Source organism: Mus pahari, chromosome 6 (assembly GCF_900095145.1).
Source record: "Mus pahari chromosome 6, PAHARI_EIJ_v1.1, whole genome shotgun sequence".
NCBI lineage: Eukaryota > Metazoa > Chordata > Mammalia > Rodentia > Muridae > Mus > Mus pahari.
This window is the reverse complement of record NC_034595.1, coordinates 50,058,939-50,075,934: the sequence shown is the minus strand read 5'-3', so window position 1 is coordinate 50,075,934 and position 16,996 is coordinate 50,058,939. Positions and strand designations below refer to the sequence as shown.

The window sequence follows — 16,996 nt, the reverse complement described above, 5'->3', positions numbered from 1 at the left end:
TAGCCAGAGTATTTAGAGCCATTATAATTAACTTAAAATTAAGCCAGGTAGTAGAACACACTTGCAGTCTGAAGACCTGAGAGGCTAAGACAGGTGGATTGAGAACTCATGGTTAATCTGGGTTATATTGCAATATACTGTCATAAAAATAAAGCAAAACAACATCACAGATGGTGGTGTGTATCCTTTTACAGGTAAAGAGCATGGTGCACCACTTGTACTTTAATGATAAGCTCGACGCTCCGAGGAAAAGCCGTTTTCCAGAACGGTTTATGGATGATATTGCTGCCCTGGTTAGCACAATTGCTGGTGATGTCGTGTCGCGGTTTCAGAAGGTAATGATGACTTCCCGCAAATCTCTCTTACAGGCTGAGAGTCAACTGCTGTGCCTTTTTCACCACCATCATCATTATCATTGCTTATTCTTCTCCTAGGATACAGAAATGGTTGAGAGACTCAACACAAGCCTTGCCTTCTTCCTCAATGACCTGCTGTCAGTTATGGACAGGGGGTTTGTTTTTAGCCTTATAAAGTCCTGCTACAAACAGGTAATACATATTTAGTAATTGAGTAACTAAAATGCTGTCATAGCTAGTTTCAAGGCTTGAGCTTCAAAAGCGCATACTGACACTAAAATGAAAAAGTAATACAGAGTTCTATGTTGTTAACACTGTGGTGGAAATATGCAGCATGTGCTTTATAGGAAGGACTACCAAGTGGATCCCAGAATAGCTACTATACCCTGCCTAATGTTTCTTCCTTCCCATTTAAAGCTACTCAGATAGTGATGGACTGCAGCCTTTGAATGCTGTGTAACAACAGCATTTGTGTTGAGTGCACAGTTAACTGAATTTTTCTTATCCTTGGTATTTATTTATTTAAGATATTATTTTACATAACCTAGGCCAGCTCTAAATTCATTGTTGTAGCTGAAGGTGATCTTGAACTCCTGGTCTGCTTCCTGCATCCTGTGCTTATGAATGTGAGCCATTATGCCAGCTTTTGAGTGGCCCTTAAAGTAAACAGTTGGTTTTCATTACTACTATTTTTAATTAATTAATTATTTTATTTACATTCCAAATGTTGTTCCCCCTTCCGGTCCCACCTCCCATAGTCCTTCACCCCGGCCCCCTGTGGGTGGGAACACCCTCTCAGAGTTATTACTACTATTTAAACATTAGAGTTTGAACTCGTGGTCAGATATTTACTGAAGTTCAAAATGTTGTATATTATCTTGCCTTTTGGAAAATATTTCTCTTGTCTTTGGATTGACCCCTTTAAATGTTGTAGTCACTCCAGAGTTATCAAAGCCTTGGAAAATAAAATCTCCGGGTTTCATCTCAGAATGTTGAAGTGTTAGAACACAGTTGAAGAGTAACACTTATGACGCCCTTCCTAGCTGGTCCGTGGGTTAGTTTTGGAGAGCTGTTGATCAGCAATTCTAAGGGGCTGGATAGATAGCTCAGTGGTTAAAAGCACTGGCCACTCTTCCTGAGAACCTGGGTTTAATTCTCAACACTGACACTGCAGCTCACAACAGTCTGTAACTCCAATTCCAGGAGATCCAGTGATCTCTTCTGGCTTCCCTAGGTGCCAGGCATATACATGGTGCACAAATGTACATGCAGGCAAAACATTCATCCACATAAAATAAAATAAAAATTTTAAAAAGATTTGATTTGGCAATATAACTGTTAAAATTTTGAAGGCTTCTTCAATTGTTTTTTTTCCTTTTATAGTAATAAAAGTTATCTATATATAAGTACTGACTCACAGATATTTTCAAATCACTATTCTTTTCCCCCAAAATTTATTTTTTATTACTATCAAAACTTATTATTCTGGCTTATTGACCTCCTACATTTGCCAACCAGTGACGTTGATTCAGGGATAACTATACCTATTAAGTCAGCTGACAGTATGTCTCCTCTAGTATCCTGTGATATAGTCGGGAAAAATAGACAATTATAAATCTATTAAACAGAAGTGTTAAAAAGAAATCTTTTGATGCATGCTGTTCCCTCATAGGGTACATTTTTGGGAAGTGGAACTATTAATGCAGCATTGGCAATAAAAGAATTTGACTTTAGGTTGGTCACGTGGATTTATACTGTAGACTTGTGGATTCACATTTGTAGTGTTTGGTGTCATTTTGGGAAAGGAGATATTGTCATATAAGCCACAGAACCCCCAAATACTGTTATTGTGATGTATTACTGTGGGAGAAAAAATTATATCAGTTGGTATTCTCTTATTTACACACTGCTTCCAAGGTATCAGCAAAGCTGTATTCACTGCCAAATCCAAGTGTCCTGGTATCCCTGAGGTTGGACTTTTTACGAATCATCTGCAGCCATGAGCACTATGTTACATTAAACTTACCCTGCAGCTTGCTCACCCCGCCTGCATCTCCATCACCTTCTGTTTCTTCTGCAACATCTCAGGTATGCAAAGTGTGAGGACATACATATGTTTATACTTATACAAATGGGTGAAAAACTGTTAATGTGTTGATGATTAATTAGGAATAGGCTCACTTCTGAGTGCTTTGTAAATACTACTAGCTCATCCAATTACCAGGACAACTCTAGGAGTTTTGTTATTATCCATATTAGATACCTCCAAATCAAAACCATAGAAAGTAAGAAGTGGTCATGGGAGGCTGTGAGCCAAGGCTTTATTCCAGAGCCAGGGTTAAGCATGATCTTGAGCTCCTTTTGCTCACGTATGCACACATGAGTGAGCTTACCTACCTGAACTCATTTTTTTATTTTTGATGTTGTCACAAATCGAGTTTTCTTGAAGCAGACATAGCGATCAAGTTTTGGGTAAATAACTGTGAAAGGAGGCAGGGACACATCAGGCTGCAGCGCCAGCCTGCCAAGCATGGCCTGGATTCTTCACATCCTGAAACTCAATGTACATTAATGGTTGCGCTCGACTTAAACAGCTAGCAGTTTCTTTGAAGATTCAAAAAGATTAGACTTTATAGTTATAATGGTATAGAAACCAAGATTTTCCTCCTCTCTAATAAAATACTCTTTTCATCTTCATCATGAGTTCCACAAGCTATTTGCATAGTAGCTCCTAATGTCTGAAATCAGAGTTGATCTTATGTGCGTCCTAACCCTATTTCTATGGTGTGGAATGCCCAGGTGCAGTTCTCTAGGCTTAAACAGTCTTACATGTTTGTTTTAAAAAAATCAAACCTTACTTACTGTCTTAAGTCAGGGTTTCTATTCCTGCACAAACATCATGACCAAGAAGCAAGTTGGGGAGGAAAGGATTTATTTAGCTTACACTTTCCACATTGCTGTTGATCACCAAAGGATGTCAGGACTGGAACTCAAGCAGGTCAGGAAGCAGGAGCTGATGCAGAGGCCATGGAGGGATGTTCCTTACTGGCTTGCTTCTCCTGGCTTGCTCAGCTTGCTTTCTTATAGAACCCAAGACTACCAGCCCAGGGATGGTCCCACCCACAAGGGGGCCTCCCCCCTTGATCACTAATTCAGAAAATGCCTTACACCTGGATCTCGTGGAGGCACTTCCCCAACTGAAGCTCCTTTTTCTGTGATATCTCCAGCCTGTGTCAAGTTGACACAAAACTAGCTAGTACACATACATAAACTGGAAAAATCGAAAGTATTAGAGAGCCAGCTACAACTTTCATTTCCTCTCTTCAGTACATCTCCTGGATCAACCTACTGTCACCTACCTTCGGCCTCCCTAAAGGATGCATCTAGCCTTTGCATTCCAGCTCTGTTTTCTTGTAAAGACGTGGTTATACAGGCAGAGACAAACTAGTCATAGATGCCTTTCCTAAAACCTCCTTACTGCATGGCATTTCCCTATGAAATTTCAGAGAATTTCTTGAGTTACCCTGTTCACTTTCTTATTTAACTGTGTAATTTTCAGATTTTAGTGACTAACGTAGATATATTAGTTAGGGTTTATTGCTGAGAAGAGACATCATGGCCATGACAACTCTCATAAAAGAAAACATTTAATTGGGGCTGGCTTACGGTTTCAGGGTTATTTAGTCCATTATTGTCATGACAATGAGCATTGAAGCATGCAGGCAGACATGGTGCTGGAGAAGGAATTAAGAGTTCTACATCTTGATTTGCAGGCACTTCCTCCAACAAAGCCATACCTCCTAATAGTGTCACTCCCTATGAACCAAGCTTTCAAACACATGAGTCTATTGGGGCATACCTCCTAGTCAGACCGCCACAGTAGACAGACATCTCCTTTGGGAGCCTGTCAGAAAAACCTCCTTGCTACATGGCATTCCCATGTGAAATTCTTAAGGACTTTCTTGAATTATCTTGTTCGCTTTCTTGTTGAACTGTGTAATTTCATAATTTAGTAGCCAACAAGACATACTTTTGGGGGAGGGGCAGAAAATATTCTTTATACTTAGTTTTCTCTACAAAAATAGGAAATCTAATGCTGGAGATGCGCGCACACACACACACACACACACACACACTCACCCACTCATATAAGTGTTTTCAGGACTACAACTTCTGAAGGTTTGGTGAGAGACCATAAGATGATCCCCAAATTCCAATTACAGTATATTCTCTGAAAAGTAGCGTAGGCGATATCTTAAATTTCTCTAGAAACCCTCCAGAGGGTTTGTGAAATAGTAGGTGATTGAAAGAATAAAAGGTAAAAACAAACAGAAAATCTTAATATGAGAAAATCAAAATTAAACCTTTTATAAATATCAGTAATAAAATTGATAAACTGTTTGGAAGATTGAGGCATAGGTTCGTGAGTTGAGCAGTCAGCACTTTCTGTCTGAAGTCAGAGCTGATCTTGTACACTTTCCAGTTCTCTTCCTAAGGTCTGTAGTCCCCAAGTAGAATTCCTGGACTAGGTCAGTCTTCTGTGTTTGGTAACAAAAATGAAGAATTCATCATACCTGACGTGAGAGCAGTAATTTCTCTGTAAACTCTTCAGAGTAACGTTTGTCTGACGTAATAACACCACATTTCATCAGTCAGCAATGCCTCAGCTGTAGGATGTTTGCTGCACTGCTGTCAACAGTTGAGTTCTTCCTTACTCCCAACAGAGCTCTGGATTTTCCACCAGTGTGCAGGACCAGAAGATTGCAAACATGTTCGAATTGTCCTTACCCTTCCGCCAGCAGCACTACCTGGCAGGCCTTGTGTTGACAGAGCTCGCACTCATTCTAGACCCTGACGCTGAAGGGTGAGTATGCCTGTTTCACACTGGAGGAAGTCCGTTGGGGTTTTGACAGTGGGGCCAATCCTGCAAAGATTTTAATTAATACTATTCCTGTTTCTTTATTCTCCAAGATCCATATGCTTGTTATTTCTGTACTGATTACTTTCAGGAATGGTGTTTATATTTTATTCAATCTCTTCTGAATTTAAGACTTATCGACACAGATGGTAGTATATCATGCTTGATGCTGTAGCATTTTTCTAGTAAAACAAGAAACAGTTGTATGTATTAGTATATCGATAAAAAATATAGTGGGGCTGGAGAGATAGCTCAGCAGTTAAGAGCACTGACTGCTCTTCCAGAGGACCTGCTTTCAATTACCAGCAACCACATGGTAGCTCACAACCATCTGCAATGGAATCTGATGTCCTCCTCTGGTGTGCCTGAAGACAGCTACATATACTTAAAATAAAACCTTAAAAAAATACAGTTGGCACTTTTTAGTTAAGGAAAATAGGCTTAATTTTTCTTTAATTTCTTGTGAGAAAATTTTATAATTTTCCATCCTACTATGTAGCATTTTATCTTAAAACTTACCCTATCGAGCTAAAACCATCCAGTGGAAAAAAGACAGCATTTTCAACAAATGGTGCTGGCACAACTGGCGGCTATCATGTAGAAGAATGAGAATNGATCCATTCTTATCTCCTTGTACAAAGCTCAAGTCTAAGTGGATCAGAGACCTCCACATAAAACCAGAGACACTGAAATTGATAGATGAGAAAGTAGGGAAAAACCTCGAAGATATGCTGCTTGTGGACGTTGTACATCGTGGTGCGGAGCCTAGTGCGCACCACGATGTACAACGTCCACAAGCAGTGTGGATACTTCATTCCTCCTTAGAATAAGGAACAAAATACCCATGAAAGGATATAGGTACAGAGACAAAATTTAGAGCTAAGATGAAAGGATGGACTATCCAGAGACTACCCCATCCGTGGATCCATCCCAACATCAGCCACCAAACCCAGATACTAATGCACATGCCAGCAAGATTCTGCTGAAGGGACCCTGATATAGCGGCCTCTTGTGAGGCTATGCCAGTGCCTGGCAAACACAGAAGTGGATGCTCACAGTCAGCTATTGAATGGAACATAGGGCCCCCAATGGAGGAGCTAGAGAAAGTACCCAAGGAGCTGAAGGGAGAATGCAACCCTGTAGGTGGAACAACAATATGAACTAACCAGAACCCCCTGAGCTCGTGTCTCTAGCTGCATATGTAGCAGAAGATGGCCTAATCGACCATCACTGGGAAGAGAGGCTCCTTGGTCTTGCCAACTTTATATGACCCAGCACAAGGGAAGGCCAGGGCCAAGTAGTGGGAGTGGGTAGGTAGGGGAGCAGGGAGGGGGGGGGATAGGAAACTTTCAGGATAGCATTTGAAATGTAAATAAAGAAAATAATAATAATAATAAAAGTGAAAAAAAAAACTTACCCTATCTTTTTTTAAATGTCTATTGCTAGAGGATTTTTGGAAATTGTTATAAGAAAAGATACCATTTGATGATCTTCATTTATTAAATACTTTGGTATCTTCTGGGATAGCAGACCTTGTGGGTTATACCTATCTTAGCAGTTGTGTTTAAGCTGGATCTCATGGAGGCATTTCCTCAACTGAAGCTCCTTCCTCTGTGATGACTCTAGCTTGTGTCAAGTTGGCACACAAAATCAGCCAGTACAATGAGTACAGGGACAGACATATTTGGGGGTGGGAAAGATGGCTCAGTTAAAAGCATTTCCTGCTCTTGCAGAGGACCTCAGTTTGCCTCCTAGCACACATGCTGTATGGCTTACACCCACCTGTAACTCCAGCTCCAAGGGATTATGCCCCCTACTGGTCTTCATGTCCACCCTTCATAATCATATTTACACATACACACAACTTTAAAAAACTAAAATGAGCATGTTTAGAAGATCTGGCCAGATTAGACCCAGAGCGGCAATTCTTTGCTAAGACAAGCTCTTGCTGGTGAGTTTTCCTGTGAGAACTGGTATAGAAGCTGTAGCTTAAGGTGTGGTTGGAGTTGGAGTGTGTACACTTTAATCAGAATGGTTTGTATAGTCTGTGGCAAGAACAAATGTGTGACGAGGAAAGAAGCCTTTGTTAACCTAGGGTAGAGAAATCAGAGGGATCTAAATGAGGTGCATGAGCAGACATGCTGTTAAAAAGAGAGATGTCAAAAAAGACCCAGCCTGTTGATCGTACCATCTGTCAAATAGAGGATTTTTCTAAGTGATAGAGACAGGAGAGATGGCTTGCTCATGCAGTAAGAGGGCTGCCATTCAGGCATGAGGAGCTCAGTTTGGATTTACAGCACCCACAGAAAAAGCTGGCACAGCAGCATGGCCTGCAATCCCAGCAGTGAGAAGGTGGAGACAGGAGAATTCCTACAGCTCACTGCCCAGCTAACCTTGCCAAATTGGTAACTTTGGGGTCAATGAGAGACCTTGCCTCAAAAAAAAAAAAAAAAAAAATGGAAAACAAGGAAAACATCATAAATCTGTATCTTATAACCACATCCACACTCATGCTTCACACACACTTAAGACTCACACTCTTCATACACACTCATGACTCATTCACACATACTCATGACTCACACTCATACGCACTCATGACTTATCCATACACACTCATGATTCACACTCATACGCACTCATGACTTATCCACACACACTCATATACACTCATGACTTATCCACACACTCATGACACACACTCATGACTTACACTCATACACACTCATGACTTATTCACACATACTCATGACTCACACACTCATGACTCGCACTCATATGCACTCATGACTTATCCACACACATTCATGACTCACACTCATACACACTCATGACTTATCCACACACTCATGACTCACACTCATACACATTCATGACTCATCCACACACACTCATGACTTACACTCACTCATGCACATGTGCCTTACACATACAAGTTCCTTAAATATGCATACATAGATTTGTGCATATACTTGTGCCAAGTATATATACAAAATAAAAATAGAGGAAGTAAGTTTTTCATAAATGTGAGCAGTGTATGTAGTGTGTAACATTAGGTTCACACACACAAAATTTTAGAATGTTTTTATTGGCAGAAATGAAGCTCCATGGCCAATAAACAGTCCCAGGCCCTGTCAAATGATCATCCTCTGTGTTTTCTATGGCTTTGTTTCTACCTCATAGGTGTTTAGATGCCTTGGAGGAACAGTCACATAGTAATTGTATTTCTCTAAATAGCTTATTTCACCTGGCATATTTTCTTCACGGTTCTACTTCAGAATTGTTATTTCAGAGCCAGTGCTCAGCAGATAAAGTGGATGCCACGTAAGCTGATGACTTGAGTCCAGTCCCCAGCACCCACCCACAAAAGGGTGAAAGGAGAGAACTGACATCAGAAGGTTGTCCCCTGACCTCCACACATGTACCATGGCATATGTGCAGCCCCCATTTCATTACACATAATAATAATGTTTAAATTTTTGTTGAAACTGGTACTGTGTGTGCTCTTGTGTTCCTTATCAATCAAAGCACTAATACAGATTTAAAGAGTTTGCTTTACTCTTAAGTGAATTGATTGAATGCTTCCTTCCCTCCTATGTTTACTTTATACTATTTTCATATGTATGCATTTTTCATACTTTAAAGTGAACTTTATAGGAATAAATACACACAAATATAGCTGGCAACTGGGTGTGGTGGCATATGCCTTTAATTCCAGAACTTGGGAGTCAGAGGCAGGTGGATCTCTATGAGTTTGAGGCCAGCCCAGTGTAAAGAGTGAATTCTAGGACAGACAGGATTACACAAAGAAATCCTGTATGGAATGCCCCCACCCAAAAAAGAAAAAAAAAATTATATCTGACAAAAGTTAAAGACTTAAACAAGATGGATTGAGTGCCTTCCCTTACTGTTTGTTGTGACGATATTACTAATCTCTGTGACTCATTGCTTCTCCTTCTTCGTCTCTCCTTTTAAAATAGACTGTTTGGATTGCATAAGAAAGTTATCAATATGGTACACAACTTACTGTCCAGTCACGACTCTGACCCACGGTACTCTGACCCTCAGATAAAGGCTCGGGTGGCTATGTTGTACCTACCTCTGATTGGTATTATCATGGAAACTGTACCTCAACTGTATGATTTTACAGGTACTTAATGTAATTTACGTAACTTTCAAAGCTTGTTATCTCAAAGTTGTAGAGAATGTTTTTTAAGGTTAACAAATATTAAGGAAATATGCCCTGGGGCTGCAGAGAGGCTCCATGGTTGAATGCACTGGCTGCTCTTGCAGACGACTCCAGTTTGATTCCCAGTACTCACATGGTGGCTCACAACCAGTGACTCCAGTTCTAGGGATCCTCCAGTACACTTTTGTGGCTTCTTTGGGTACCAGGCATATGCAAGGTGCACATACATGCAGGCAAAATACCCAGACATAGAAAAATATAAAATAATTTTAAGTTATTTTTTTTGTTTTCTTTTTCTTTTTTTAAGATTTATTTATTTATTATATGTAAGTACACTGTAGCTGTCCTCAGACACCTCAGAAGAGGGAGTCAGATCTTAAGTTATTTTTAAAATGTACCCCAATAAAAATAAATTGTAAATAACCATGCTGTTAAAAACTTTTGATATTTGAGAAGATTCATTGTGAGATTCCCTTAAGATTTTAGGGTGAATTTTGAATTGTGAGTGTGTATATATTTTAGAAAACAAAGATGCTTATATGCGTGTATATTATGCGTGTTAAGAGAGAGTAGCTCTTCTGTCCACTACCCTCATGGCCATCTTTATTCATAGAGATGTGTAACTGAAGTTAATATTCACCGACACATCAAGAATTATGCTTATTCCAAGATGGCATGGTGAGACTATGCTGTTCCTTAAGAGCTAGAGCCTACAAAGTTTTTTTCATCTTATTTTGACTATTTAGAATGTACTTAAAGGCACAGTTTGGACCGTAACAGTGTTTAAACTAGCAATTAGTTTGATAAAATACTTCCAGTATAATGAAGTCAAAAACATTTCCTGTATACCTGATAATATTAGGAAATAACTCTGTCATTAAGAGACTGGTGAAGTATAAGCTCTCTGGGTTTGGATCACTGAGTTGCTTTCTATGTGAAGGCAAAAATGTTCATGCAGTTAGATCTTTCTTTGTCACTACTCAGTTCTTGTTTCCAGTAGACAGTACTACACTAGAACTGAGGTAATGTTTAAATGCCTCAAAAGAAAAAATAAAAATTTTGATAAAAATTGATAGTCTCTAAAAATATGGATTTAAACTGAAAAAGTTTTAAGATTTGCTACCATTTCAAAAAAAACAAGTTACATAGTTTAGAAATTATTTGATGAATGATAAACCATAGATAATAGTCTTTTAAAAAGGTATTTCTACCATAGTGTATATAAAATAAAATTTATTTTAAAAATACACACAGTATGTATATATGGCAGCGCTCACAGTTAAAAGACATAAATGAATATAATGCAGCATTAAAACAATAGCATCAATTAGTTCTGGCACAAACTGTTCAATAGATACATTACTGTAGTAACTATATCTGTCTCCTGTGGCTACTACAGTGAGCTAATGTGTCAAGAGTATCTACCTAAAGTGCTATGACACCAGTCACCTCTGCCTAAGACCTTCTCACTGTTACCAGTGTCATAGTGTCTGTAAGGATGCCAGTCAACCAGAGGAGTAGTAGTCTGGGAGAGTAGAAATGACATGAGGGTTGTTGGTTCTAGCAGTCATAACCTGTGTGTTGTACAGGAGTCAGCTGGGTGTGTAAGTTGATGATGGGTCTCTTTTAAAGAATCATGGAGAATAGAAAAGGAGTGCATGCTTTATAACTGTTAGCTGACCTAAAGTTTTCTTCCTTTTTTCCCTTTCAGAATCACACAATCAACGAGGAAGGCCAATTTGTATAGCCCCTGATGACTATGACAGTGAGAGTGGGAGCATGATAAGCCAGACAGTTGCCATGGCAATTGCAGGAACATCTGTCCCCCAGCTGACAAGACCTGGCAGTTTTCTCCTCACATCAACGGTAAAATGAACTTCTTATAAAAAATTAGGGGTTTTGTTTTATTTTTCTAGACTACCAGATATCTGTAAAGAGACCCCTTGCTGAGGCTACTGTATTAACTGGTGCAGAGGTATTCTGAGCTCTGTGAAAACATTAGCTTTCCCAGACTGTTGTATGCTGTGTCCAGAGCTGTTTGAAAACTGTTTTCCTTGAGGTGGACAGACAGCATGCAGCCCTGTATTTTGTCACTCAGAACATTATAAAGTACCTTATTTTATGTAGTTCCTTTCCTTCATTTTTACAACCCACTTTATTAGCTTTAAGAAATACTGTCAAATCAACAAGTCATCTTTAAATTTCGTGCCGTTTAAGTTTAGCAGAGTACTCTATGAAGATCTCCCCAAACATGGGGGCTCTGGAAGCAGGAGGAGGCAAACCATCATGGACAGTTTCCATTCTAAAAAGCTTTCTAAGTTAACTGCTTTCAGAAAAGACAGTACTATATAAAGGCACTGCTATTTTTGGCAGCTTTTAAATAGCTTTATATGTTCCAAGTAGACTTGCTTAACTGTACAGTTTAATAGCTTAGTTAATTATAAAGCTGTGCAGCTTTCTCCTGTGCCTTCCATCCCCTTATTTCTAGCAAGCCCGAAAGGCAATGGCTAACCTACCTTCCGTATGTGTAGACTTAAGGGTCCTGGCCGGTGGTTCATGTAAATGAAACTGTGTGCTGTGTCACCTGTGGTCTCCTTCCTGTCACTTGTCAAGCATGTCTTAAGATCTCTCCATTTGTTCAGCAGCATGTCTCCATGGTTCTGTTCTCTTTTGAAGTACAAAATAATATGGCATTCTGATAATAGACCCAAATTTTGTTTATCTGTGTTTAGTTGGTTAACGTTTAGATACTACTGTTTGTCAGCTGTTAAGAATAATAAATGTTGGAGTGAATACTTGTCTTTCTGTATCTCCCTTGGGTAAAAACCTTGGTGTGAGTTTGCTGGACATCTCTGCAGTCCAGTCAATATTTTGAGAAGCTAAGCCCTTCTTAAATAGCGTGAGCATCCCAGTAAGTGCTCATTGCCACATCCCCTTTCTCTGGAGAAAGGGCTGTTCAAATCCTTTGTCTTGTTACCGAAGTGAAAGCGTTCTTGGTGTAGTCCAGGCACAGCTCTCATAGACGCCTGGTTTGCCAGTCTGTCCTTTTTTCTATGGATCATCTTTACTGTTCATGATAGTATATAAAATGTAACATTTTAGGGTTTTTTTTAACTGTTTCTAGAAAATTCTTAAAATTGGTGCTGTTCTTAATTTTTTATCATAACTATCTACCCAGCTGCCTTTCAAAGACTGAGCAGTGTATTTACTGTAAAGTCTGGGTGTTTTCAAGAAGGCATGCCTACAAGTCCTTTCCCCAAGCAGGAATTCTTATTCCTAAAATTCAGGAACAGTATAGGCTAAAATTATTTGTAGACAAATCATTACAGTACTAGAAAGCCCTAATAGTTTTTGTGGGGCACTAAAAAAGCTAAATTCTTTTCAAAGGTATATGGATTGTTTCAGCCAGATGTATAAAAATATAAAAATTACTAATTTTGATGAGATCCAATTAATTGATTTTTCTGGTATAGCATGCTTTTGGTGAAAATTCCATGTAACAAAATTTTTTAAGTACACCGTGGAGTCTAACCCTAAGCCAAGTCTCAAGGCCCATGCCTCCAGTCTCAGCAGCTGGGCATAGAATCAGGGGTTTGACAGTTTAGCTTGCTCTTTTCTGTATGTTTTCCACAACTGGTCATGCTGACAGGGATCTCAAGATCTCCAGTGCAGTGTAACACCCAGCATCTGTAGGAGAGGTTTCAGCATTTTACTGTTAATGTTATGTGTTAAAGAGCCTGGTTCCCAGCATCCATGGTAGGTGGCTCACAACTACATGTAACTCAGTTTGAGGGTGCACGCACTCGGGGAGGGGGGGAAATCTTTAATGAAAAATTAGATTTTTAATTAAATGATTTTTTTCTTTAGTCATTAAGATGATCAGATTGTTTAGCTTTCTAGTCTTTTTTTGCGGTTTTTTGTTTCTTTGTTTGTGTTTGTTGTTGCTTGAGACAGATCTCACCAAGTAGCTCTGGAATTTGGTATGTAGACCAGGCTAGCCTTGAACTCAGAGAGCTGCATGCCCCTGCCTGCTGAGTACAGAGATTAAAGGCAAGAGCCACCACTAATAGTTGGTTTCAGTTAATTATTCAAACAACTGTGGAACTTTTGCTCTCGAGTAACTCTGCCTATACTCTTCCTCTCTGAATGTTCTTCCCAGGTTTGAGATCAAAGCTAAGCTAGTGGTGACCTGGACCAGTTTCCTCTTCCCTTCTGTTTGCCTCATGTGCTTGTTTTTGAGATTGGATTTCTTCCTTCCTGGACTTGTGAAAATATCTCTCCCTTCTGTACCTGCATTGAGAAGTAGGGAGTGTTAGGGAATTTTTTTTAAGATTTATTTTATTTATTATATGTAAATACACTGTAGCTGTCTTCAGACACCCCAGAAGAGAACATCAGATGCTGTGAGCCACCATGTGATTGCTGGGATTTTAACTCAGGACCTTTGGAAGACCAGTCTGTTCTTAACCGCTGAACCATCTCTCCAGCCCTTTTTTTTTTTTTTTTTTTTTTTTTTTTGCATTAGACATATTTTTCTCACGGCTATAAGACTGTTCAACTTTACTGTTTAGTCTTATACTCATTTCTATAAATTATAAATCTAATAAAAAAATTATTCAAATTTCATGGCAAATAAAGTTGTTCTAAATGTTTAGTATGATCTTCCTCATGTCTGTCACATGTGTAGTCAAGGTAAAATGTTTGTTTCCATGGCTAGCATTTTGTAATTTTTTTTCATATTGTCTCAGCACTTTTTAACGTTCGGACATGTTCATTCATTCATTCATGCCTGTAATCTCAGCACTAAGAAGGCTGAGGCAGGAGGATTGCACGTTTGAGGTCAGCTACATAGTGAGACCTTGTCTCAAAGATATCACAAAGGAAAAAGCCATTTGAGGTGTATGGTTGGTTGGCAGGACGCAGGCCACTGTTGTTCATTCCTTCTGCTGCTGTCCCTGGCCCTCGTTCATGTCTAGCATGCATACTGATGCCCCTTTCTTCTCTGTTTGCTTATTGGACGATCTTTTTCAACCTTCAGATAAATGTTTAATTCAGTGATCCCCATCACTTCTTCCTTGATGTGTTTCAGGCCTGTCAGATTGTTATAGTTGCTTTAGTTAACTGCTCTGTTTCATTATTCAACTCAAAGTGTCTTTAACGTTCACCGTGACCTTTAGAGAGATTTCTGGCTGTTTAAGAATTAGAGCTTTTACCTTTCTAGCTATAAAGAATTCTGGTTACTTCTTTCTGAGCATGGGCGGGTCTCATGGTCAGGGAGCGTGCTTCTGGACTTCAGTGAAGATGTTACATTTTTCACGTCTAGGTCTAGGCCTAGTGTAAGCCTGGTTAGCATGAACTATAATGCTCTTTTCTTTATTTTTCCTAATGGTTTTACATGTTACCTTTCCCATTTACATTCTTTCTTGATCTGAAATTTTTTTTTATGGAATGACACAAGATAGAAATCCACTCTTTTCCCCTGAAGAGGAATCAGTTGTCCCAATACCATTTATTAACTGAACCATGCTGTGTGATGTTATAGATCATATTTTAGAATGTATAAGACATTTTTCGTGCTTTCTATTGTATAGTTTGTCCCTCTACATACACCAAAATCGCATTGTCCTAATTACCTGACTTTCTGAAAACATGCTGCTGTCTGAAAGACTAAATTTGTCTCCCTTGCCTCCTGCATCCCACATGGTCCTCACTGACGATGCAGTGCATCAGAGGCAGTGAATGTGTAAGTGTTTGTTCTCCAGAGCCACATTTACTGTGCAGACTCACTGTTGAGTACCCAAGACTTGTGATGGCTCTGTTTTCTTGCTGTAATAAGGGATGTGTAATAATATTTACCTTTTTGAGTACCAGCAAGAGAGAAATGAGTTCATATGAATTCAGTGTTTAGCACATTGCCTGGGACAGAGTATGCATTGCGTTAGCTACTGCCATCATTTTCAACCAGAACACAGAAGGAAGGTTGTGGAGACAAGAAAATCAGGGCCTCCGCAGCTAAGTGTGCTCAGCTTTCCTGAGCTTTCTTACTTGTTCTTTTTAAAAGAAAACATTCAAATAACTGTAACCTGTCTTTGCTTCTTTGTGGATTCTTCCTTTTCCCACCCTTTAGCCCCTGTTTCACCCCCTATCACTAGATGAGAGAAAGGAGAGAGGAGAGAGAGAGACAGAGACACTGGGGTGAGGGGATGAGAGATCCCTGAATCTAATTCCTTTCCTTTTGTTTCTGCTTTGACCTTGGATACTATCTGTTTGGTTTCAGAGCAGAGACATATTTTGCATACCAAAGCGGACAGGGCTTTCCAGGTTCTCCCAGCATTCCTCAGTCCCTACCTGGCATACCCTGCCCCCACCCCTGAGTTTTCAAGCCTAAGGGCTGGGCTGACCTCCCCAGGGGCTCCTTCCTGTATAGTCCAGACTTTTTGGTCTCTCTCTTCCTCTCTTCTCTTTTCTCTCTGCACACACACCCCTTTCTCCCCTCCCCACCCCATTCCACCATTTTCCCATGGCAACTTCCCTGACCTTGGTCCCTGGGGCCAGTGAACTCCCCCTAGTAGAGTTTCCCAACAAACCTGCCTTTAATATAATCTAATCTGGTTTAAATCGGCTCATTTTAATAGCGTAGAACCTTTCACTAACAAACCAAAACCAACCTCCCTGCATGACCAACAACCATGAACTTGTGGGGCCCTCGGAATTATATCATACCCTCTGAAAAGCTCCCAGAATTCCAAAGGTCACACAGTCGCAGAAATTATCTGCAGCTGGCAGAACCATGCTTCTGCTACAACATGGGACAAATTATGGCCAGCAGCTGAGGACAGTCCAAAGCAGCCTCACATCCCTACACCTGGGATTTAAACAAGAACATGTTCTTACATGATTTCTGTGTGAAGGAGAGCATTCTGAGACAGTAGACAGAGGCATAGCCACAGAAACAGGAAACTGAGAGAGCTCACATCCCAACCATGAACATGCAACCGAGAAAGCAAATGGAAATGGCTGAAGGCTTTTACTCTCAGAGCCTGCCCCACTGTTGCATCTCCTCCAACAAGGCTAAAACTGTTCACCCATAGGGAGCCCAGTATTTAAATGCCTGAAACTATGGAGGGCATTCCCACTCAGACCAGCAGAGCTGGCTTTGCATCTCCCCTCGTATATTGTAGGACCCCCTCATGAGGAACTCCCTCGGGTCCTCAGGTCACAGGAGTCTGGGAATCCCACAGAAACAGGACAGAGAAACCGTCTTGATGTAATCACACGAGGTACTTTAATGGCAGAGCTCTGGGTGGACTCATATCTCACGCAGGAGACAGAGAAGTCGACCCCGAGGCCCAAAAGCTTGGGGTCTTTATAGGGTAAGGGTCTGAGGGTGGGGAGAATTGGTGTGGTTACATGCGATTGGTTCATTCAAACATAGCAAGTCAGCAGAATAGAGGGCTGGGGAGTCAGAGACCTGGGACTTATCAGAGTGACCATGCATCCGAGTAATTTACAACTTCAGGCACTTTAAGCTTT

At 40.1% G+C, this 16,996-nt stretch overlaps 1 protein-coding gene across 6 annotated transcripts in view; it reads left to right on the top strand.

The window, feature by feature from the left end:
• The window catches only part of Dock7 (dedicator of cytokinesis 7), a 205,822-nt gene that overhangs the window by 146,072 nt on the left and 42,754 nt on the right, over positions 1 to 16,996 (top strand). For all 6 annotated transcript variants that reach the window (XM_029540156.1, XM_029540154.1, XM_029540155.1 and 3 more), the window contains 6 exons: positions 195 to 335; positions 435 to 548; positions 2,274 to 2,444; positions 5,081 to 5,220; positions 9,255 to 9,424; positions 11,175 to 11,329. In XM_029540156.1, coding sequence (XP_029396016.1) covers positions 195 to 335; positions 435 to 548; positions 2,274 to 2,444; positions 5,081 to 5,220; positions 9,255 to 9,424; positions 11,175 to 11,329 — 891 coding nt within the window. The remainder of the gene's footprint in view (positions 1 to 194; positions 336 to 434; positions 549 to 2,273; positions 2,445 to 5,080; positions 5,221 to 9,254; positions 9,425 to 11,174; positions 11,330 to 16,996) is intronic.